General features: G+C 38.4%; 1 protein-coding gene across 3 annotated transcripts; it reads left to right on the plus strand.

Moving 5' to 3' along the window:
- Positions 1–3,126: 3,126 nt before the first annotated feature.
- Positions 3,127–23,465, plus strand: LOC138967157 (calcyphosin-like protein). Of its 3 annotated transcripts, none has more exons than XM_070339662.1 (5): positions 3,127–3,271; positions 3,437–3,611; positions 4,221–4,401; positions 5,140–5,346; positions 21,022–23,465. In XM_070339662.1, the coding sequence occupies exons 1-5, from the start codon at positions 3,142–3,144 to the stop codon at positions 21,127–21,129; spliced, it is 801 nt and encodes a 266-aa protein (XP_070195763.1). In that variant the 5' UTR covers positions 3,127–3,141; the 3' UTR covers positions 21,130–23,465. The 3 variants fall into 3 exon arrangements, with proteins under 3 accessions (XP_070195763.1, XP_070195762.1, XP_070195764.1); XM_070339661.1 differs by lacking the exon at positions 21,022–23,465 and adding an exon at positions 15,261–17,057; XM_070339663.1 differs by lacking the exon at positions 21,022–23,465 and adding an exon at positions 10,646–14,857.
- Positions 23,466–24,442: the final 977 nt, after the last annotated feature.

Genomic DNA, 24,442 nt, shown 5'->3' on the forward strand with positions numbered 1-24,442 from the left:
TTTCTCTGTAAATTAACGTCCCTCCCTTGACATGGTTTTCTCAGATTACTGGGGGTCTTAACAGGGGGTGTTCGATTCTACTTGGTTTATTGGTGGAGAGTGGAAAGTTCAGCGAAGCTGTTCAACAGGTCATAGATGCCGTGACACATACTGCCGTCACTCAAGTTCTGACTAAAGGTAAGGTGTCAGATTTGAACCCTGCTGGCAGTGACATGATTGCAACTGCGGCAGCAGCAGGGACAACCCTTATGGGTAGTGTCCTTCACTGATACGCAACAAACATCACGGTCGTAATTTTCTCGAGAGGACAACCAACACACAATCAAACAAACCAACAACAACAAAAACAACAACGATAAAAAAATAAATAAACACTCGCACAAAAAGAGAAAGACGTGCGGACAAACAGGCAGGCGCAGGCAGACAGACATAGGCTACCGCGGATTATCACCGTGACACACACACACACACACACGCGCGCACACACTCAGACCGTCACAAACGCCGACCGTCTGACACTACTCAGAAGCTAGCCGCCGCTTCTCGTTTTTTCTGTGTTTTTGTTTGTTTGTTTTGTTCGTTTGTTTGTCAAGTTTTGACTAAATGTTTTAACGTAGAGGGGGGAATCGAGACGAGGGTCGTGGTGTATGTGTGTGTGTGTGTGTGTGTGTGTGTGTGTGTGTGTGTGTGTAGAGCGATTCAGAGAAAACTACTACACCGATCTTCATGAAACTTGACATGAGAGATCTTGAGTATGGTATCTCCAGATATTTTTTTCATTTTTTTGATAAATGTCTTTGATGACGTCATATCCGGCTTTTCGTGAAAGTTGAGGCGGCACTGTCACGCTCTCATTTTTCAACCTTGAAATTGGTTGAAATTTTGGTCAAGTAATCTTCGACAAAGCCCGGACTTTGGTATTGCATTTCAGCTTGGAGGCTTAAAAATTGATTAATGAGTTTGCTCATTAAAGTTGTCATTAAAATCGATTTTTCGCAAACAGATTTAAAATTGATTGCATCGTATTCTGCATCACATTCTGAATCTAAAAATATATACATATGTTATGTTTACTCTTAAAATGTGATCACAATTAACGAAAATAGATTAATTAGTCTTACGATTAAAATTTAAGAAATCGATCCAAAAATGATTTCATCTTATTCTTTATCATTTCCTGATTCCGAAAACATGTAGATATGATAGGTTGTATTCAAAACAAGCTCAGAAAGTTAACAAGAATACAGAAAAAAAGCGCTTTCCTGCTTTGCACAATACGCTACCGCGCTATTCTGGCGTGTTAATTAGTCACTGCGTCAGTTTTGCACGTGGGAGGTGAGCGATTTCCTTGGTACTGTACTGTACTGTCTTGGTGAAAAAATACAGTACGTTCAGTTTCATTCCGTGAGTTCGACAGCTTGACTAAATGTAGTAATTTCGCCTTACGCGACTTGTTGTAATTGTTGTTGTTACATTGTCATTGTGCCAGCCTCTGTTGTATGACTGAGTTCAGGGCCGGACTACCGGGGGGGTTATGGGGGTTGCGCAACCCCCCCCCCCCCCCTAGCCTAAACATGTACCTTACTTATTTAATTTTTTTTTAATTATTGCTTATTTTATGCCGTCTCATGCAAGGAGCGACCATTTTCCTATCTCAGAATATGACCTACCCGTCAGCTTCAGGGGGCTTCGCCCCCTGACCCCCACAACGAGGGGGGGGGGGTTCTAGGGTTTCCGGACCCCCCCCCCAGCCAAAAAATAAAAATATTGAATGAGGTATGCATTTCTTTATTTTACATTGAGTTTCAATTTTTGGGGTATTAATCAGTGACAAAATCTGCTGCCTGAAACTGGTAATGATCATCCTCAGAATGCACCAGATTGCACCATTTTGCATCCTTTTTTTCAAAATTTTCCGGGGGAGCATGCCCCCGGACCCCCCTAGTAAGCTAGGCGCTTCGCGCCGTCGGCTCGGCGCTTCGCGCCTTCACACCCATATCTTCACAATATACTTTTGACAAAAACCAGTCATAAAATGAACTGATCCGCCCCTGCCGCCAGGGGGGACATCCCCCTGGGCCACCACTGGCAACCCCCCCCCTCCTCTTCACCTAGTCCGGCCCTGGAGTTATCATGCCAGTGGGTTACAGAAGGCGGGCAATCACGCCGAAAATACACAATAACAAAAACAATGTTCCTGTGCGAAGAAAAGCTGTAAATAAAATTAAATGTGAACATAAAAAGTGCGCTTTAACAACTATTATGACCATGATATGCCGCAGCATACACCATCAACGACAGAGTCAACCATGACAACCAGGTGGTCTTCCTGACTGACGCTCTGTCAGTACTACAAGCAATGACCAGTAGCAAACTGCCTCAGCTGGAACACGCTCTACACAACATCAAAAGCCTGAGGACAGTACTGCAATGGATCCCCTCCCACTGTGGTGTACAAGGAAACGAAGAGGCGGACAGGATGGCAAAGCTGGGTGCAGAAGATGAGCAAGAGAACAACCCTGTGAGCCTGACAGAGATGAAGACCATCATTAAGTCTCTGCACAGGACGCCCCAGCCACAGGACAGCTACCACCTGCTATCCAGACCACAGCAGGTGGCCATCTTCCGCCTGAGAACGGGACACAACAGACTTAACCAGCATCTCCACAAGAAGCTGCATGTTGTGCCCTCCCCCATGTGTTCTTGTGGGGAAGCAGAGCAGGACACGGCCCACATCCTACGAGACTGCAGGAACCACCAGGTGCTGAGAGAGGAAATCTGGCCAATGCCGGAGTCCCTGCACAACAAGCTGTACGGGCCAGTGGCTGCGCTGCAGAGGACCACTAATTATATCTCAAGATCTGGACTCCAAGTGTGATCGGCGATCGAAAAGAAGAAGAAGACCATGATATGCCAGGCAAAAATTTCGAGGAGTTGCGGATTGCAGACGATCCATGGGGAATAACTCGGCCATTTTATTCCAAAGAAATGAATAATGTCAACTTGGAACGAATATCACACGTGCGCTTGTACACAGTTTGTTCAACAAATATGTCTAAAACTATTGCGTTCACAAATATGAAAATAAAGGACTCAAATGAATTAGTAAAAATAGAACGAAATTCGCAATGAAGAGAGAACATGAAAAATACTGAAGCCTCCCTGTTGTTATGGAGACTAGAGTGGGTAAACACGTACCGGGTGTGCTCGCGAGAAACCTACGAGAATTTCCTGTTCCGATTCCACCCGAGTTTGAAGAGATCTGAGAACGGTAAGGTTCAGTTCCATTACGTGTTTCTACCATTAATTCGGTAAACAAATAAATTGGATGGAACCGGGGTTGTTTAAGGGTTTGCTGAAAGAGTGCGCTTTGTGTTGAAGTGTTTTTGCGTGCGCATTTTAGACGCTTTTGGTGATTTTTCTCCATTGTTTACAGCGCCAGAAAGCGAAGCAGACAACAAACCGTCAGCAACCATGGCGGCCACGCAAAGAACGAATAAAGAAATGCAGATAAAGTCAAAAGCAGCCCTAGCCAAAGCTACAGATCCCTTGGAAAAGTTGCAGCTAGCATGTTTGTCTCGGGGAGCGACGGGCATCAAGGGTTTGGCAAGGTAAGATTTTTTTGCGATTTGCTCGAGCGTTTGACGAGGGTTTTTCATGCATATTTGAGACATGTCTGTTCGTGTTATTGATGTGCGTGGGAGCTGTGTTGGTAGCGTGTAGTGTGTCAATAAGTCACTTGAGGTGGCAGGTCATGTCATGTTTATGAAACCGTTTTGTTTTCGTTTTTGATGGATCAAGGCTGAAAGATAATTATATGTATTATGTAGTTGAGTTGTTGCTGTCACTCAGAACTGTTGATGTGTGCATTTTTAGACAAATATTTTTTATAAATGATTTTCAACAAGTTTAAATATCAGTTACACCAATGGAGAAATGTACCTATAGTGCAGACGGCTTCATGGTTATTATTGTGGAACTAATTAAGCCTTTTCTTTCTTTTCAATTAACTGTGAATGCATACTACTATCATGATACGTGCAATTGTCCATCTATCATGTACAGGTTTTTGTTTTTTTAATTATCTTTATGGAATGTTACCTTATTTTTCTATAATGCATAACAAATGAATTTGGCATTCAAGAATATACATTTTTGATGTGCATGCCTTATGTTAGATGTGGGCTTGCATGCATTTCATCTTCTCTTTTTCTCAACAGAAAATTCAAAATTATGGATGATGACGGCAACCGGTCTATCGACTTCAAGGAGTTTGAGAAAGGCTTGAGAGAGTACGGTCTCACAGAATTTGACAAAGCCACAATGCAGGAAGTGTTCCAGATATTCGACAAAGACGGCAGCGGTACCATTGACTTTGATGAGTTTTTGGTGAAACTCAGGGTAAGAATTTTGAGATGATGTTTGAATTTCCCATTAGAAATTTATGTTTGAATAAGATTTTTTTTTCATTGTAGTTTATCTGCGAGTAGTATTAAATAGTTTAACGTTACAATATAGGTGTGAGATGGGGCTCGGCGGCAGGAAAGTCTTTGGTACTAATTGTTTAACAACTGCAAGGGGTTAATATATAGAAAATGTACTACTTACATCAGAGGTGAAAGCTGCAGTTTTTAACATAAGGTTAGGATGTGGTGTGGGATAGGATGGAGGAAAGGGACAGGGATTATGTCAGATGCATTTTCCAGTACAGTCGAACCTGTCTATAACAACCACCAAAGGGACTGACCAGAAGTGGTCATTATAGGAAGGTGATCGCTATGGAAAGGTGAATTATAAAGAAAAAAACCTTGTTGGGGATCTTTTTGTATGTGTGATCGTAATGGGCAGATGATGGTTTTTGACTTGTCGTTGCAAATTGCCAGGGCGTGTTTGGCTGTAGTCATACAAATTTGAACATGTGTGCAATGTCACCTGAATATGTAACATGTCAGTGTGTTCTCCAAAATGATAAGAACCCCCTGTCCTATATTCACACAGCCACGCTTCATCTTCAGAGCTCACTGTCTAATTTGATTTTAATTTTAGTTTGAACCCCCTGTCCTATATTCATACAGCCAAAATTCATCTTCAGATCTCACTGTCTAATTAGATTTTAATTTGATTTGATGGTGTGTGCAGCCACCCATGAGCCAGCATCGCAAGGCCCTCATCTTCCAAGCCTTCGATAAGCTCGACAAGACTGGGGATGGTATCATCACAGTAGAAGACCTGAGGGGGGTGTACAACGTGAAAAAGCACCCCAAGTACTTGAACGGAGAGTGGACAGAGGACCAGTGCTTGAAAGTTTTCCTCGACTCCTTCGACAGCCAAGACAAAGACGGAAAGGTGAGAGGCTGTAGTTTACAAGTAGCTTAGATTTTATCTTGTTTCGTGATGTCGGCAACTGAATTATCACAAGTGTGTGAAGTCTCCATCCTGCTTAAGGCGGTCCTTAATTAAGCCCGAAGTCGACTACCAAAAACTCAGTGCTAAAGCTCCGTGCGGCTAGCTTCGCGAAGCATACTTTGCGTAGTTGACATCGCCCAATTAAGGACATGCTTTAGGGTTCGAAAATGTCCAAAGTTGTCCACATCCCCTGCCAGAGCTGGTTTGCCATGGTGTATACCTCCCTGTAACAAATCCTCACCTTCATTGTCTGACTACTATGATCATTTGTCGTCCCTGGACAATTTGAAGATTTCACATCGAAACTTTGCACACTTGTGGTAATGTCACTTAACACCATTGTTAAGCTAATACCATAGCTGGGTTACTGTAGTTCACAAACCTTGTTAGTAACAAGAATTCTGATAGAGGTGCTACTCATACTCTAGTGGCAGGAGAGTGAAAGAGGCTACTATGTTTGTCTGTGTCTGTTTCTCTCAAATGTAGGTGAAGATTTGTGGAATGCTGTATATATTCTTTCTCTTAGTGTTAATATTAACTATAACTAAAAGGGTATTGTTGTGGTGCTAACCCTATAATAGTTCGAAGCGCCTTCAGATATTGGTGCTGATCTTTTTAGATGTGGTTTTATGTCTGTTTGTCTCAGTTTATTTTGTATACATTAATCAATCATTTTCTATTTCTTTTTAACAAAAATATTCAAAGAAGGAGGAAAGAAATGTTGGGCAATGGAGGGGCCGTCTGCTATGATGCTAGCAGCTCTGCTTTGTATGTCTATAAGCATTGCATGTCATGAAAAATATACTACATGAAGCTTTTAATTAAAAAGTTGCTGCTTTGCAAGGCTCATGATTACGAGAATTAATTACACACAAGCAGAGAGACAAACACATAATAACACACCAACCTGCATGAATGAAGCTCGTGCTCAAAAACAATGATTTACAAGGCTCGTATTAGAATTATTAAAATTCACAAAAAGACACTGATAAACCAAATTATTTTGTGAATGTTTACTAAGAGAGAGAGAGTGTGGGTTTGTGTGTGTGTGTGTGTGTGTGTTAAGGATAAATATAAAGGTTTGTGTGAGTGTGTTTTTGTAGTTTATTAGAGAGAGGGAGATGTTTGTTGTGTTTTAGCAGATGTGAGGGAGAATGTGTTTGTAGTATGTTTGAAAGGATAGAGTTTGGAAGTGAGTGAGGAGAGCTATCCTTGGCGGATGATGACTTTATTCAGTTATTCTGCAGAAAAACAGAAATGCTGGAGAAAAACCGTTCTTTTCTGCAGCATTCCTGCATAATGTCATCTTTCGCAAGAGCAACGTTTTTTTCTGCAGTAAAACAGTTTTACTGCAGTAAAATTGAAATCAAGAATGCTGCAGTAAAACGAAGATGTTGTTTTACTGGAGAAAAACTGTTTACACTTTTTCTTCAGCATTTTGCCATTATTCAGTTATTCTGCAGAAAAACAGAAATGCTGGAGAAAAACTGTCTTTTCTGCAGCATTTCTGCATAATGTCATCTTTCGCCGAAGCAACGGGTTTTTCTGGAGCAAAACATTTTACTGCAGTAAAATTGAAATCAAGAATGCTGCAGTAAAACGGTGCTGTTGTTTTACTGCAGAAAACCTGTTTACACTTTTTCTGCAGCATTTTGTACTGGCTCTTGGCGGATTATGACATTATTCAGTTATTCTGAAGAAAAACCGAAATGCTGGAGAAAAACTGTCTTTTCTGCAGCATTTCTGCATAATGTCATCTTTCGCGAGAGCAACGGTTTTTTTCTGCAGTAAAACAGTTTTACTGCAGTAAAATTGAAATCAAGAATGCTGCAGTAAAACGGTGATGTTGTTTTACTGCAGAATAGTCTGTCACAGTTTTTCTGGAGAAAAACGAACGACCTTGTAAAGTAGCGTTTGTATTCATCGCCCCCTGGAATAGTATAATAGTTTGTTCCGACAGACAAAATACATTCGTGTCAGTCACGCACAACTATTGGTAATTCTGGATGAGTCCATCTCTCGACAGAGGGGGGCTCGCGTGCTCCAACATTATAATGAGCCAGTACAAAATTCTGCAGAAAAAGTGTAAACAGGTTTTCTGCAGTAAAACAACAGCACCGTTTTACTGCAGCATTCTTGATTTCAATTTTACTGCAGTAAAATGTTTTGCTCCAGAAAAACCCGTTGCTTCGGCGAAAGATGACATTATGCAGAAATGCTGCAGAAAAGACAGTTTTTCTCCAGCATTTCGGTTTTTCTGCAGAATAACTGAATAATGGCAAAATGCTGAAGAAAAAAAGTAAACAGTTTTTCTGCAGTAAAACAACATCACCGTTTTACTGCAGCATTCTTGATTTCAATTTTACTGCAGTAAGAATGTTTTACTGCAGAAAAAAAAACGTTGCTCTCGCGAAAGATGACATTATGCAGAAATGCTGCAGAAAAGACAGTTTTTCTCCAGCATTTCTGTTTTTCTCCAGAATAACTGAATAATGTCATAATCCGCCAAGAGCCAGTACAAAATGCTGCAGAAAAAATAAAAACAGGTTTTCTGCAGTAAAACAACAGCACCGTTTTACTGCAGCATTCCTGATTTCAATTTTACTGCAGTAAAATGTTTTGCTGCAGAAAAAAACGCTGCTTCGGCGAAAGATGACATTATGCAGAAATGCTGCAGAAAAGACAGTTTTTCTCCAGCATTTTGGTTTTTCTGCAGAATAACTGAATAATGTCATAATCCGCCAAGGATAGAGAGCAGTGGGAGAGAGAGAGAGAGATTGCGATTGAGAGAAAAGTGTGCATTAAGGATTGATCAGTTCTATGTTACTGTGGTACATCAACAGTCATCCTGTGAATCACATATATATATATAAAAATGTAAACCAAAGGCTGCATGAGCTCATGCTATAAACAGACTGGCTTTACAATTACGGATATCAGTATACCTATTTAAAGTATTTGAAGCTCACAGAAGTCTCCAGCTGTGCTTGGCATTGTAAATGGAACATAACTCATGCATGATACACAAAAAGGCTCCATTCCTAAAATAAAAAAGAAGAAATAAACCAATTGAGCTTAAACGCTTGCAAGATATGCACGAGTCCATACTTCACTGTGTCTGTTCTAAGCTGTGAAAATGAAGGTGTCTACTTTCTAATTGTCACTGCATTTTTGCTGGGAGTCATTTTTTTTCAACATTCTTTGTCATCATCCGCCCTCAAATTTTAATCATAAATGCTTGCTTCCTTCTGTGCTGTATCTTATTTATCACTGCTTTGTAGCGTTAACTGTAGCTGCCTGATAATATCTCTCATTTGTGTACACCCTTTATCACTAGCTATTCCTCTTATTATTTTACTTGGTGACTGATCTCTATGGCACGGGCGGGGATGTAGCTCAGTCGGTAGCGCGCTGGATTTGTATCCAGTTGGCCGCTGTCAGCGTGAGTTCGTCCCCACGTTCGGCGAGAGATTTATTTCTCAGAGTCAACTTTGTGTGCAGACTCTCCTCGGTGTCCGAACACCCCCGTGTGTACACGCAAGCACAAGACCAAGTGCGCACAAAAAAGAGCCTGTAATCCATGTCAGAGTTCGGTGGGTTATAGAAACACGAAAATACCCAGCATGCTTCCTCCGAAAACGGCGTATGGCTGCCTAAATGGCGGGGTAAAAAACGGTCATACACGTAAAATTCCACTCGTGCAAAAAAACACGAGTGTACGTGGGAGTTTCAGCCCACGAACGAAGAAGAAGAAGAAGATCTCTATGGCACAAATGCTTCAAAACACTGCAACTTTATTTGTACGATAATTGATATTGAGTAAATACGACTTTGAGCATGTTAATATGATTGACCGGCAACAAATTTGATGAGATGGGACTCGAAAAAAGCTGTGAGGCTTATGGATACCAATCTAGTCCCTAACCACTACGACTACTTAATAAAGAAGATGTTGATCCTACAAAAGTACTGGAGTTTATTTGCTGCAGGAAAAAATACAGTAGAAGTTAATCCTACAGTGATTTTCAGACATGTAGGAGCTCATGTTGAAGACAGTATAAATTTGCTAGTCTACAATCAAACAATGTTTTTTTATCAAATCTGTCATTTCTTATCCGATCCAGTTATATTAACTGGTGCATGTTTGAAAATAAAGAATCAAAGTGATTGCATTTTTGGAGTTTTCAGAATCTATTTTTTTAAGAGGAGAATCTTCTTTTTTAAGTTCCTCTTTCTCACTATCTTTCTTTAAAAGCTAACCTGTGGTAGTGCATCTTTAGTTTTCCTAGAAGACTTTGGTTTAATGGTTATGGCTTTACTAAATGTTCTTGCTTTTTCAAACATTTGCACTTTTAACCCTTGCAATGCTTGCTTTATTTATAGCTAGGCATGTACTTGTTATAAAGTAGCTGATTAAGTAATTCAAGAATAATACAAACATTGAATTTTTGTATAGTCTTGTCTTTGTGAGTCAATTGTTTTCTTTGAAATAGAAAAGTAGTATGCCTGACTCAGATTTGATTGAGAGTATTGCCTTTGAATTATCTCTCATGTGTACAGAAATTTAATATTTTTTCTTAAATTCTTCTTTGTATATAAATTCACAGCTACCAAGATTAAAACAAAGAGTTATTTGTGTCTTGTGGCATGTCACTTTCGTGTGTGCAAAAAGTACAGTTGACTGTATTTTTTTCTGAACTGGGGATGTGGTGTTCATGCTTTAGCTGAAGAGTTGATAAATCAAAAATCCTGTATACACTTGAGAGATAATTTTATTATTTTATTTTAAACGCCGTTTTAAAAGTTCTTATCATTTTGAATGGTGCACTTTAGGTCTGAGCTACACGTTTTCTCCTTATGACGGAAATGTCTTGATCCCATCAATGACCCCTTCCATCCCCTCTTGCCTGGAAGAGAGGTAGACAGATAAAACATTTTCCTTAAGAGAGGAAAAAGCTATATCTTGGAGAAAAAAATGTCCACTGATTGGTCAAAGTACTAGTGAATGTTTCAGTTTTTCTGTAATTTAACATTCCATAAATATAGGAAAGAATAGTTCAGTTCAAACTGCTCCATCCACTTACCTTTATTCCCTCCTCTGTTGTGCATTTGCCTCTCCTTCTTCGCCTTCCCTACCACTTCTTTGCCAGTAGTTGAGGACTCTAGAGTGCACTTTTATATTTGTCACCTGACTGCCTGTTTTCTCACGCCCACACGGCCTCTTCTTACACCCTTGCAGATCACCAAGGACGAGTTTCAGAATTACTACTCTGGCGTCAGCGCTTCCGTTGACAGTGACGCTTATTTTGATCTTATGATGAAACAGGCGTGGAAACTATAGTGATCCATCATCTTCTTCACTGCACGAACCATCTCTCTTCTCCTTCCCGACCTTGATTTTTTAGTATGCCAGTACAGATCTTGATCCCTGCATGTTGTACTGTAGTTAATAGTACATGGCAGTTTTGCTCACTGGCCTTACAAACTGCCATGCACATTGTTGCTAATTATCTTTAGTATCATGTTTTTTCACTGTTGTTCATAGTCATCAGATTATTGTTTATTTGCCTTGTACATTTAGTAGCTGCACTGGAACTTAGTTTGGATATGTATTTTTATAAGTGAAGAAATTCAGATGTGAAAATGTCAGCTTCATTGTATAGTTATTCATTCCAATCTAGACAGATATATTTGCTTCAAATTTTCTCGTTTCCTGACACATTAATTTCAAAGTCGATAATTGTTGGAAATGAAAGAGATGGAGATATGGTCCGTTAAGGCATAACCTTGTCGCCAGAAACATTTTTTTCTATATAGCCTAAATACTAATTAAAAGCACTATTTTAAAACTAAAAGATTATGGATGCTCTATCCAAAATGAGTTCCTTGCTATTGCGGATTGTTCATTTGGTGCATTGTTTTCATCTTTGATATGCATTAGTGGAATGAATAGAGGTTGATTTTTGTTTTTACGCTGATTTTTGTTTTAACTTTAAGAATAGAATTTGATTTTTGCTTTTACGCTGGTTTTTGCTTTTAAATTTGGTACTGATTTTACATTTGAGTCCTAAATAGCAGCTTAGGCTTTTGATGTGTTGGTAGTTGGTGGTTTTTTTCCCTAAAAAGAATTCTTATGAGAACCACATGTGCAGATTAATAACCGCTTGTTATTGCATGGAAATGTTTATCAACAAAGCATTGAAGATTTAATTTTAACAGTGGAACCCCCCCCCCCCCCCCCCCCATTTTAAAACTTCCTCCCTTTTAAGATCTGATTTTCTCAGATTTGTTGAGGCCCTCAAAGGGGGTTCCACTGTATTGCAGTTATTTTGCTTGGTGTCTATGATTTATGGGAGATGGTGGAGGCTGCTTTTCATGAGATCACTGCACGCTTATGGTTGTTTTTTGGTGAGATGTCTGATGGGCTTATGTACATTGTTGTCTCAAAAGTGCACCTGCTTCTATGCTTCCCAGTGATTGTATATTTCCAAGAACTTATCAAAGATGTGGAAAAATGGTCAAATGGAACCCCCCTTTCTCCTAAAATCGGTGAAAATTAGGTTTTAAAAGAGACGGAGTCTTACAATGGAGGTAAATTTACCGACATGATTCACATAAAATCTATTTCTGAAAAAAGGGAGCGGAGCACCCCAGTATTGCTTTTCTAAATACAGGCTTTGAATGACACATGGAAAGGCTCAATTTCATGGATAAACGAGACGCTGGATATTTGTCCTTAGAATACCGCCATTGTGCCAAAGAAGCAATCTGATTACTTAAAATGTTGCCTCCCTGGCAGCCCCCTGATCCCCACCCCTTCCCCAGAATTAAATCTGAAACCGGATTTCCTTTTTAATTTTGAAAATAACATTTCAGGAAACCAGTTACTTCTAGCATTTAACAAAAAAATTGTTTTAGCATACTTCAGGATATCTAACATCATCCCCCACCCCCCTCCCCCCAAAAAAAATAACCACTCCTTTATTGGAGATGTTTAACGGGAGCACATATATATAAAGATAAGATTTAGATTTGTAATATTGTACTGTTTTGTAAACAAGTCATCATCATGGTCATATTATGTATTCACCAGTTGGCATTCCAGTTCAGCTTAGATTTAATATTTAAATGTAGATAATATCTATTTATATTTATTGGCATGTTATGTAAATTGTGCTTGAACAGATGTTAGAAATTATGTACGCAATTGTGATATGAGCCTTGTAATAACGGTTTCTGGTTGTACATGTGAGTTTTCAGAAGTGTTTCATGAGCGTGTGTATGTGTGTGTAGGTATGTGTCACAAAAGAAATAAACTTTTAAATACTGTACTAAAAATCTGAAATATTGGGTTTGTTCAAAAATAATAAGCTGGAGCAGCCTACCAGCAGAATTAGGTGTTGGGTTTTACCCATCACATGGACTGCAAGATCTAAGGGGGAACAAGCTAAAGGTTATGCTGATTACACATGCAGCTCAAAAAATGCATGGACAGATCAATCAATATGAGGCTTATATCGCGCGTATTCCGTTGGTACAGTTCTAAGCGCAGGGATTTATTTTTAGTTTTTATTTTATATTTTTTATGCAATTTATATCGCGCACAGTCATATTCAAAGCGCAGGGATTTATTTATGTCGTGTGAGATGGAATTTTTTTACACAATACATCACGCATTCACATCGGCCAGCAGATCGCAGCCATTTCGGCGCATATCCTACTTTTTCACGGCCTATTATTCCAAGTCACACGGGTATTTGGGTGGACATTTTTATCTATGCCTATACAATTTTGCCAGGAGAGACCCTTTTGTCAATCGTGGGATCTTTAACGTGCACACCCCAATGTAGTGAGAACAAACAACTGCAACAAAAAAGCATTTTGACATGTTAACACATAACAGTAATAATTAAAGATTGGGCATAAATGACAAAACCTACAGCCATGACAAGGCTTATAAAAGTGGAGGGCCACAGATCTGCACTGTGCAGCGACATGAGCACCAACAGATATAGCACAGACTTGTCAGAAGACCTGTAAATCTGTCCAGCATGCATACCAGTGGATGTTGGCTTTTAAGTTTTCCCAAAGTTAGCTCAAATTCAATTGTTGATCCGCTCTAAGCAAGGAATTTAATATTACCTGCGTAAGAACGGCATGCCCATGGCAGTTTCCTTTCTCTGTGTGACTGAGTTATGATTATCATACTTAATTTTACTGGGGAAGAAAGGAAAGTGTTAAAAAAAAAAAAGGCATACAGATGTCGACAACAAAATAACATATATTAATGAAAAAAACATCAACGCATTTGTTTGTTTTTATGTAAAACTCACACTAATCCTGATATGTGGAAGATTCTGCAGTATGCTTGTAAATTCAGTTTAAATCTATAAGAAAATGAAGACTGCCAATGTTCACATATATTGATGCCATTCAAACCTGCACATTCTGTTATGGAAATAAATAAAACATGCATATGTTTTACTGCATGCACAACAGACTTGAATGAATAGTTGAAACATGAATACTCTCTTTAACAAAATTTGATTTTGATAAACAACTGTTTGGCTAGTGCTGCCAAGATCTGTCTGTGTGTTTGTGAGAGTGTGTGTTTGTATGCATGTGTGTGTTTGTTTTTGAGAGAGAGGAGGCGGGCGGGGATGTAGCTCAGTCGGTAGCGTGCTGGATTTGTATCCAGTTGGCCGCTGTCAGCGTGAGTTCGTCCCCACGTTCGGCGAGAGATTTATTTCTCAGAGTCAACTTTGTGTGCAGACTCTCCTCGGTGTCCGAACACCCCCGTGTGTACACACAAACACAAGACCAAGTGCGCACGAAAAAGATCCTGTAATCCATGTCAGAGTTCAGTGGGTTATAGAAACACGAAAATACCCAGCATGCTTCCTCCGAAAACGGCGTATGGCTGCCTAAATGGCGGGGTAAAAAACGGTCATACACGTAAAATTCCACTCGTGCAAAAAACACGAGTGTACGTGGGAGTTTCAGCCCACGAACGCAGAAGAAGAAGAAGAAGAGAGAGGAGGTAGGTTGGTTTGGGGAGGGGAGGGATAGTGAAAATTGATGCATCTCCCCATTGAGCGGATTTGTGCCTTTTTGTCTGTGCATTAAACAAGTTTGTTTGTGGGGGAAGAGAGGGGGTATGGGGAAGGGGGGGGGGGGATGATTAAGGGGGAAAGAATGTGTGTGCCAACCGCGCACATTTTTGTCTGTCTTTTGCATGTGTATGTGTGTGTGTGTTCTGATCAAAGTACAATATGTAACAAACCTTTTAAAATACAATTTACTCGTTAGTTAACTTACACATGGGTAGTTTACAGCACAAATATGTAACACTTGACAGCTGTAGCATTAATCCTATGTGATTCACTTCTTGTGAAAACTTCACAATTATTTATTTCACATTCTCAACTGAAATAAAAATGTGTGATTGTCATTTATACTCAGAGTTGTCCTTTGTATGTGTGTTCTAATGTTTTTGTCTGATTCAATCTGTCAGTGTTTTTGTTTATTCTGTGATTCTTTTTCTTTTCTGAGAGTGAGGTTTCATTTGTTTACTAAAGCATTCATTAACAATAAAAATCTATTTTCTTTTCTAACTTAAAATGTTTTGTGAATTGATATATATTCTGTAAATGATTTGTTTTGAATTTAAATTTCCGTAAATTAACCTTTCCTGTTTTTCAGTCAAGAATACAGAATGTTGACTGTCTGATTTAGATTTCTTTTCTAACTCTCTTAGTTTAATTGTTTCTGTGCATATTTGTAGCAGGGTTGTTTTGTTTTTTAATATAATATACTGACTGGTTGTTTTCCTTGCATGCGATTGCCTGCGACAGATCACAAAGGATGAGTTTGAGAACTACTATGCCGGAGTCAGCGCTTCCATTGATAATGATGCATACTTCGACTTAATGATGAGAAACGCTTACGGAATAGCCCATCGTTGATGATACAATTTGAGTCTTTGTGACTCTACAACACGGCCTTACATGACTTACATGGTGCATGCAAGAACAACAAAATCGTACTCATGTTTAACCCGTTAAATTAGAGAATATATGTACATGCACCTACAAGAAAGCAGACATTCAAGTCAAAGAGATCGCAAGAAAAGAAGAGAAAAAAAGCAGAGATGTTTATGTATGTGTCGAGAAACAAAGGATCTGACAATTTCGGAAAAGAATTCTTCTTTGTCAGATGTGACTAACACGCATAAAATGTGCTAAAATGCTAACAGCAAAGGCATTACTATCCTTGAGTAGTTGATTAATCTTCATTGAAGCCCTGAATTTATGTCTCTTAACTTCCATACTCCTTATAGCTATTAAGATGTTCGTTTTCCAAGTTTTCTCCTCAGAGAGTTTCAATTGCTCCCCATCTCTCCTTATATAATACACATTTCCCTGAAAACTGTGTGTAGATTTTTTGGTGCTTGAACAGCTGTAACCCTTTGTACAACATGAAAATGATTACAGACCCAAAGGAATGCAAGTGGATATGGTCCATTTTCTTTGATTTAACAACAAATTAAAGTGGCTTGGGAATAAAATCGTTCAGTGGGGTATATGTATACTCTAGTCATAGCGGGATACATGTAGAAATATAATTGTACAATAGGTATGCATAGTACATTAAAAAAAACAAGCTTACCTTTAGCAATTAATATGCAGTTTCCTTTGTCCTTACGCTTGGTGCAATTATAGTTCTTTTAGTTAAAAACCTAACATCTAAACAGTCTTCTTTCAAAGCAGCATTGAACTCGACTCTGAAAACTCCCTTGTGATGTGGTTATGTAAATGCTTAGGATTGCTGTCTTTTTTTTTTTAAATTCAGAAAATGCTGTCACTTGTGGTCAAATTTGGCAGTTTCTTACACAACATGATTATAGAACAGCGAGGCATCAATCAAAGTGGTAACTTGCAGTGACAGGGGTACCTGCGATGGAAAGACACCCTTGGGACCAGCTAAAGTGCAGGTGGCCAATCATGACAGGTATACAAGGTAAGATAAAAGATGAAGGAACAATTTACAGGCGTCCTTTACTAGGAGGTGACGGCATGGCATCAGAGGGGCCTCACATTGCAGGTTCCACTGTCACAGTGTGTTGACATCCTTTGCAAATTGTCCTGATGTGCAGTGCAGCATGTACAGTGGTACCTGTGATGAGATGCCCCTCTGAGGGGAGAACTTTCCTGAATAAAAGACACCTCTTAATTGTTCCTTTGTCTGCCATCTTTACCAAAATACACCTGCCATGATCGACAAGCTGCCTTTAGTGTAGGGACACTTTGGCTGGGCCAGTGGGCGTCCTTTCATCGCAGGTGATTTCATTGTAGGTATCAAATTTAAAGTTGTCATCAGGTATAGCGCTTTTTGACATCTGCTGCCAGAAAAATGTAAATTTCAATTAAAAAAGGCATGATGTTAGTTGTGACCTGGTATGTCAGGTTCCCTGCTTGAAATGTAAATTGGCTTTTCCTCATTTGAGACAGCATTTTCTGAGGTTTTTTTTTTATCATCAATCAATTCTTCTATCTTATTGTATCATATATATGTAAAGTCTTGCTCATGTTGGTGACTCATTTGTTATTGTTAAAGTGCCAGTGTTTTGAAATAAACGGTCTGTCTGTCAACCGTTACTGTGTACATAACTTGACTAAACTATTATGTTTGTCTGTGTGGAGGAGTGAATGGTATTTTGTAAATTGTCACTTATCTGTGAAGTCTGATTTCAGGGTTGGCTTTTCTAGTACTGACAATAACATAGAACACTAAACAGCAATATACTCATAGTACAATCAGATCCAGCTTAATTTGCAGGCTAGCTTATGAAGTATGTTTTTTTAATTATAACAAAAATGTTTTCAGTGTGTGTGTGTGTGTGTGTGTGTGTGTGTGTGTGTGTGTTTGTTCGCATGTGTGTGTATTTCTTTGAGACTGTACTGTACCTAACCTGTACTGCTGCAAATGATGTTAAAGTTGATTTCGCTGACAAAGGTCTTTTTATCCAAAAATATATTAATTGGCACACAATGATGCTGGGCTAATGAGATAGCTTCTATATAATTTCCAATCTCGTTCAGAAATTTGGAATGCTATACAAAATACATTGTATACAAAAATGTACTATGAACACTGCAAGTAAAGACATTGGCCTGCAGCTTTTATACGCTGTTCTGCCTGTGTTCTGCCATTGTTTCCTAAAGACAAAGACATGAAATGTGTAATCATTGATAAAATACAACAAACTACACAACAACAGAAATCAAATCCATTCACTCTCTTGTGGGGGTAGAAAACTGTGTGTGTGTGTGTGTGTGGTATGTGTGTGTGTGTGTGTGTGTGTGTGTGAGGTTGAGAGGAGACAGGGGTTGGTCTGCAGTAATTCAATTTTACTCGTATTTAATACAAAGTAAGGTAAGATACTTTGAAAATCAGTGTATATTAGAACTCCTCCCTCCTGAAAGGTCCACCTGAAAATTTTAATTTTTAATGTTTGGAGTAGGCATCAAATTGCCTGTTCTATAAATAAATAAAAAATCTTCCTCTCTCTCCTCCCCATCTGTTCAAGTGCCACATAATTACCATAATCTGTAATGGAGGATGGAGGAGTTGTAATATATTTGTTTAATATTTGCTTAGATACATGTATTTTGCTTAACCCTGAACATGCCGATTTGCTACAGTAACCAGTTATGAACTTTTAAACACAGTTATTGCATTGATGGGGCTGCAACTAATCTAGCTTGCTTCATTTTTTTTTTATGAGTGTTCCATGAGACTAACTTAGGCTGTTATAACATGTACAACACGCTTCACAGCCTATTTTTGCTGCAACATTTCTTTTCAGACAATTTGTCTTGAAACCTGATTTTAGTCCTGATTTGCAAGCAGCTTCACCGTCTCATGTACTGCTGAGCCATGCTTCAACTGTTAGGGCCAACATACGTTATACAACTTTTCTGCATGTGGCAGTCGGTAAAATATTGGTTAGTATACAGCTCGATTCTAAAATCCCAGATGTACATGTAGTTACATGCAACAATTTGCATATTTGATGCAACCTTGAAAACAACAGAGAAAGCTTGTTTTCAATGAACAAATCAGAATGCTGCTCATTGATATATGCGGTGCACATGGAACACAACAAAATAACTGTTTAGCAGCAGACAAAAAATTGTTTTATGTGGCACATGTAGGCAACCAGTTACATTTAACAAAGTTGTATGGTGTATTTTGGCCTTTGGAATACAGAAATAGACAATGACCACTGCATTTGTGTGTGTTAAATTGCTTCAGCTTATGCCAGATGCAGTACTTTTCAGCTGCTTTATGTTTAGAAAGAACACAGAAAATACTGCTACTCTGTGTAAATCTATTGATGAATGTTTAGGTTTGTCTGTATGTTTGGTGTATTAGTAGCTGTCCTTCGTGTTGTGTTGGTTGGAAAAAGGGTGAGTAGAAAAAAATGAGTTAAGAAATCTAGAACACTTGTTTCATTTTTCTTCTTCTGCATTCCTGATTTCGACTCCACTAATTCTGTTTTGTTGTTGTTGTCTCAATGGGGAAGTGAGGGGCAAAACGTTCAGGAGGGTACACATAACTGACCATAACTGCATGCTTGGAGAGAAGTCATTTCTCTGTTCAGCACTTTAGCATTTGTATGTTTTATCTGGCATATTGACTCCTTCATTTCTCGTTCTTTTAATTCTAGCTGTTGGGTGTCTAACAGGCAGGACTTCATGAGTTGATAAACATCCTGAAATAAATAGATCTGATTTAAAACCTAGTGCTTGATTATTATGTCTAGACTGAAACCTTTCAGGTCGTAGTTTGTCTATGAAAATTCAACATGAAATTAGATAGTGAAGATGACACCAGATGTGATATGTTTTTGCTGCAGTTTGGTTGCGTTACTATGTTTATTTCTGTTGGTGTGTGGGTTTTTTTCAACTTGTGTCTTCCTATTAGTTTGTGTTCTGTGTTGATTTTTGTAACGTTGGTTTGTTGAACTGAATTTCAGGAGACTGCCGTTTTTTCACCTCTCATATTTGTTGTTCTGTGCTTGTACACATATTTTCTTTTTCTAATTTTTTTTAGTCATAGGTACAGTAGGAAACAACGCACAATGCTAAAACTTCTCATTTGCAGTGCACTGTGCACACAAACATGATCCTTAGGCTTTGAAATTTGTATTTCCTCTGTCTTTCCAGAGTCAATGTTCATTTTTGCTTGTTTTATTGCTCTGTGTAAATAGAAAATAGGGTCAGAGGTATTAAAACAATCAACGATGCAGGTTGGAAGTTTGCAAAGGGAAGCAAAACAATGTTGGTAATGTAAATGACCATCTTCACTGAATTATAATTTTTGTAATGCTTATTTCCATTATATTGTTGTCTTTCTTATTCTTTCATGTTTTCCATTTGTATTCTTTGATAAAAAAAAAAAGATGAAACAGAACACTCACTGAAAATAGCTAATTTGTATGCCAAAAAAACAGTGTAAGATGAATAGCAACAAGCTTGGCTGCACACGTCTTTCTGCATGCACTTTCATATGCACTTAAAATCTGTCTTGTGAAAACAGTTTGGCTCACTATCTCAGATCTGCCCAGGCATTTATATGGGAGAAGACCAACCCTCCACTGGGACATATACCAAAAATGAACACCCTGACTGCTTCTTGTCAAGAGTAGGAGTATTCTAAGAAATAATTGTGCACATTGACACTGGTGTCAGTTTGAAAGTAATTCATACAAATATCCCATTCTTTACAAAAATACCCAGGCTGTTAATTTTTGGCTTGTATCCAAGTCGAGGGATGCTCTTATCCCCGGACATATTTAAGATAGTTAGCCAAATAGTTAACACAGTAAGGACTGTGCCTTTAATGCAATCCCTCAAGTTCTTTCTCAAAGACGTCTTGTCCATCAGGGGTATTCTACTTTCTCCTGAGTCAAACCTGTAATTCATAATTACTGCATAAAAGTAAGAATGTTATAACTGACTCATGTTGAGCACGGGATCAGCTCGTTACTCCCCCGGCTCGTTACTCCCCCTTAGGGTTAGGGTTAGGGTTAGGGTCAGGGTTAGTAACAAGCCGGGGGGAGTAACGATACGGGGGAGTAAGGAGATGCTCCCGTTGAGCACTATAAGAATGTTATTTTCTCTTGGACATTTTTTTATTTGTCAATATACAGGTACATCGCTACATGCATGTATACCTCAGCAAACAATTTTGCTTAAATTTGTGTGTGTATCATGTCAGGACTAAAATTAATGATAACACAAACAGATGATGTCTTCAGGTGTTTCTTACCATACATAAAACAAAATTATACAAATAAATTGCTTTCTGCATTCATTGATTCAATAGCATCAAAGACCTTAACATGGCAACAAACTGATGAGAAAAAACAAAAACTTTTGGAATCCCAGTAATAGACCAATGTACCTAAAACCTCTAATCTGATTACATATTTTATTTTTCTGTTACTGTATGTCCATTCCCAATGGAAATAGAAAGGTAAATATAGGGTCACACAGCATTTTCATCGTTTTAAAATCTTTTTTTAAACTTGTGTTTCTTTGACTGCAGATTACCAAGGAGGAATTCGAAAACTACTATGTTGGTGTGTCAGCCTCCATTGACAGTGACAGCTACTTCGACCTCATGATGCGACAGGCCTGGAATCTCAAACCCTAGGAAACAAGTGCTTCCGATTGGCCAGATGGAAGAACTGGTGCCATGGACCAGATGAGAGACCTTCATTCACTGGCCAGACTTATGGGCTTTCATTCATTGGAAATTGCTTGGCTGTTCAGTTTAGATCTGGAAAATGTCAGATTCAAGGAATGCACAATCTCAACTTAATTTTGTGATGATTCATTTATTTATAATGCATGTTTGATAGACTGTACAATTAGGTTATTGATGAAGGAATGAAGAACAGAATGCGATATTTTTGCATTTGCATTAAACTCAAACCGAAGAGTTTTGAAAGGGAAAAGGATCGAGAAAGAATGAAATAGCGGCACAATCAAAGTGTGTTAATGAAAGTATAAATGCAAGATGAGATGGAATGAAAAATCCACACTGCCAAGCCATTCATGAGCGTCTCATTATATCTACCACTGCCACCAGAGGAAAAACCAACCACAGCATGTATGTTTGACTGACTGTTTACAGTGAAACCTGTTTTAAGACCTTGCATTTTAAGATTCCTTTTGCACTAAGACCCCATTTTCTCAGACCGTCTCTACCTAGTGTCAGAAATTTCTTTCTTTATTTGGTGTTTAACATCGTTTTCAACCACAAAGGTTATATCGCGACGGGGAAAGGGGGGGGGGGGGGGGGGAGATGGGATAGAGCCACTTGTCAATTGTTTCTTGTTCACAAAAGCACTAATCAAAAAAGTGCTCCAGGGGCTTGCAACGTAGTAGAATGTATGACCTCACTGGGAGAATGCAAGTTTCCATTACAAAGGACTTAACATTTCTTACATACTGCTTGACTAAAATCTTTACAAACATTGACTATATTCCATACAAGAAACACTTAACAAGGGTAAAAGGAGAAACAGAATCCGTTAGTCGCCTCTTACGACATGCTGGGGAGCATCGGGTAAATTCTTTCCCCTAACCCGCGGGGTGAAGTGTCAGAAATTTACCTTTTGTTTAAGACTCCCTCTTTTCAGAATGTTGTAGGTATTAAAAGAGAGATACATGTACCACAGACGGCACAGTGTATTTAGCACAGAACAGAGTAAAAATAGATGTTTAATTCATGACCTTCTTTTCTGAACTGTGCATTTTATGTATTACACAGGGAACAATGTGCCTAATAATGAAAACATTGCTCACTTTGAAGCATTCCATTCTGTATTTAGCACAGAACAGAGTAAAAATAGATGTTTAATTCATTTCCTTGTTTTCTGAATTGTGCATTTTATGTATTACACAGGGAACGATGTGCCTAATAATGAAAACATTGCCCACTTTGAAGCATTCCATACCTTGCAGCATCCATTTTATACACCCAGTGTTGTGCTTTACAGCTTTCCTTTGAATATCTCATGTCAAAACCAAGATCTCATTCATTCTTGTCTAGTTCCTCATTTTATGATTGGTTAAATAGCCTTTATTTTAGCAGATTTACTGCATGATGAAGATCTTCCTTTGCAACAGTGTGAAGAAAAAAGGCAAAGATGTGAACCTGTTTTAGTTTAGCAGAAGCAGACCTGTTTACCCTTACGATTTTGGCGTAATTTATTAAGATTTTCTGCAAAAAATACGCCATTCCGCTATCCGTGTCAAGACTACAATTTTCATAAATAAAAAAAAAAGGTTAAAAAAAAAAAAACATTTTTATTTTTTTTATTTTTTCACATGTTTGGCAGTTTTTTTCAATGGCAAAATGGGGTGAAAAAACCACAGGACTGACCAGAGATCATGTCTGTCTGATGAGACGCTGGAGAGCCTTCTAGTGGTGAAGTCTTGCCCTCACTCATTCGGCAAGCGCAAGTACAGTAGAGAAGCGCTTGACACACTGAAAAAGGCCTACCACGAGCAAAAGAAAAAGAATCGGTGATGCATGTGCTTTTGATGTGATCTTCTTTGAAATTATGATGACTACAAAAACTGACTGATGTGTTTTGTTTGTGAATGATGGATATATATGTGCATGATTGCGTTTCGCAGACACAGTTGTCATGTGCGTTGTAATTGGCGACGAAGGCTGGATGATTACTATTTTTGTGCCAGGATTACTATTTTGGGGGCTGAGCATTACTCCAAAACACTTATGGGGGTAAACAGGTCTGCAGAAGGCTCTTACTGTTTTGTTAGAATTCGCAAACATGTAGCATGGTAGAAAGTTTTTATACCACTATCAGTATCATTCCAAGTCTCTATGTATAAACAGTATAATTTATTTAATCACATTTCCACTTTTTCAGCACTTTCTGTGATTGTTCTGGGTTAATGCTTAACCATTTGTATGTGTAGGTCTACACATCTTTTTCATGTCTGTTTTTTGTTGTGTACTTGTAAAGTGTAAGAGTATTTTTGTAAATGATGTAAATAGTCTTCACTTTTTAATTTCTTGTACAATAAAAAATGAAAAGGAGAATTTTGGATTTTGTCTTTTTTTTTAAATCTTTTTTTTTTTTTTTTACATCAATCAATGCATGTACTGGTGAAGTTAAAAGCTATATCTATATATTGAATCACTAAACAATTTGATTTAATACTGATTCTGCCCCCCCCCCCCTGGAATTTTTCAACTCAAACACAAGTCAAAACCCAAAAGCCTGGTTTCCTTCTGTGTAGAGAGGGGATGTTTTCTTGAATTAATTTCCTAAATAATAACTAGTCTATGTTAATCTGCAAAATAAATTCAGAAAAAAAGTGTCCACTCTGCATAAAATGCAGCCAGGCTATTGATTTTTCCCTTGCAAATGCCATTGCTGATGCATTCAAAGTAGTCTGTCCTAAATTAAGTGCAAACATCAAACAAGGAAATGGTTGTACAGAATGAAGCATGTTTTTTGCTGTGAATATTCTCAAGGTGACAGAGCTGTACACAAAACAGAGGAGAAGTGATAGTATAAAATGATATGCACAGGAATTTACATGCTGTAGATAGTCCCTATCTAACAGAAGTTTACCCCCCCCCCCCCCCCCCCCCAAAAAAAAATAAAAATAAAAAAAATAAAAATAAAAATAAATAAATAACCGACGGTTGTAAATGCTTACATACTGCACAAAGAAATGTACATACAAATTTACACATTTAAAAAGACACAAATTTATGTACATGTATGTGTAAATGTAAACCTCCAACTAAACTGAGCATGAATCTTCTAACAAAAAATATACAAAATGAACAAACTTTTCCATAAGTGTAAGCACTTCAACCGTTCTGTTTACATACAGCACCTTAAAACAAGGGAAGAAGCTCCGCTGTCCCTACTTTGAAACTGTACAGTCATTTTAAGCACACAATTGTCAATGAGACA

Source organism: Littorina saxatilis, linkage group LG5 (genome assembly GCF_037325665.1).
Source record: "Littorina saxatilis isolate snail1 linkage group LG5, US_GU_Lsax_2.0, whole genome shotgun sequence".
Classification (NCBI taxonomy): Eukaryota; Metazoa; Mollusca; class Gastropoda; order Littorinimorpha; family Littorinidae; genus Littorina; species Littorina saxatilis.

Excerpts from the sequence above, each read along its gene's own strand:
- LOC138967157 (XM_070339661.1), top strand. The coding sequence starts at position 3,142 with ATGAAAAATACTGAAGCCTCCCTGTTGTTATGGAGACTAGAGTGGGTA. Across the intron at positions 4,402-5,139 it reads AGTTTTTGGTGAAACTCAGG|CCACCCATGAGCCAGCATCG; the intron begins GTAAGAATTTTG and ends TGGTGTGTGCAG. Across the intron at positions 5,347-15,260 it reads GCCAAGACAAAGACGGAAAG|ATCACAAAGGATGAGTTTGA; the intron begins GTGAGAGGCTGT and ends TGCCTGCGACAG.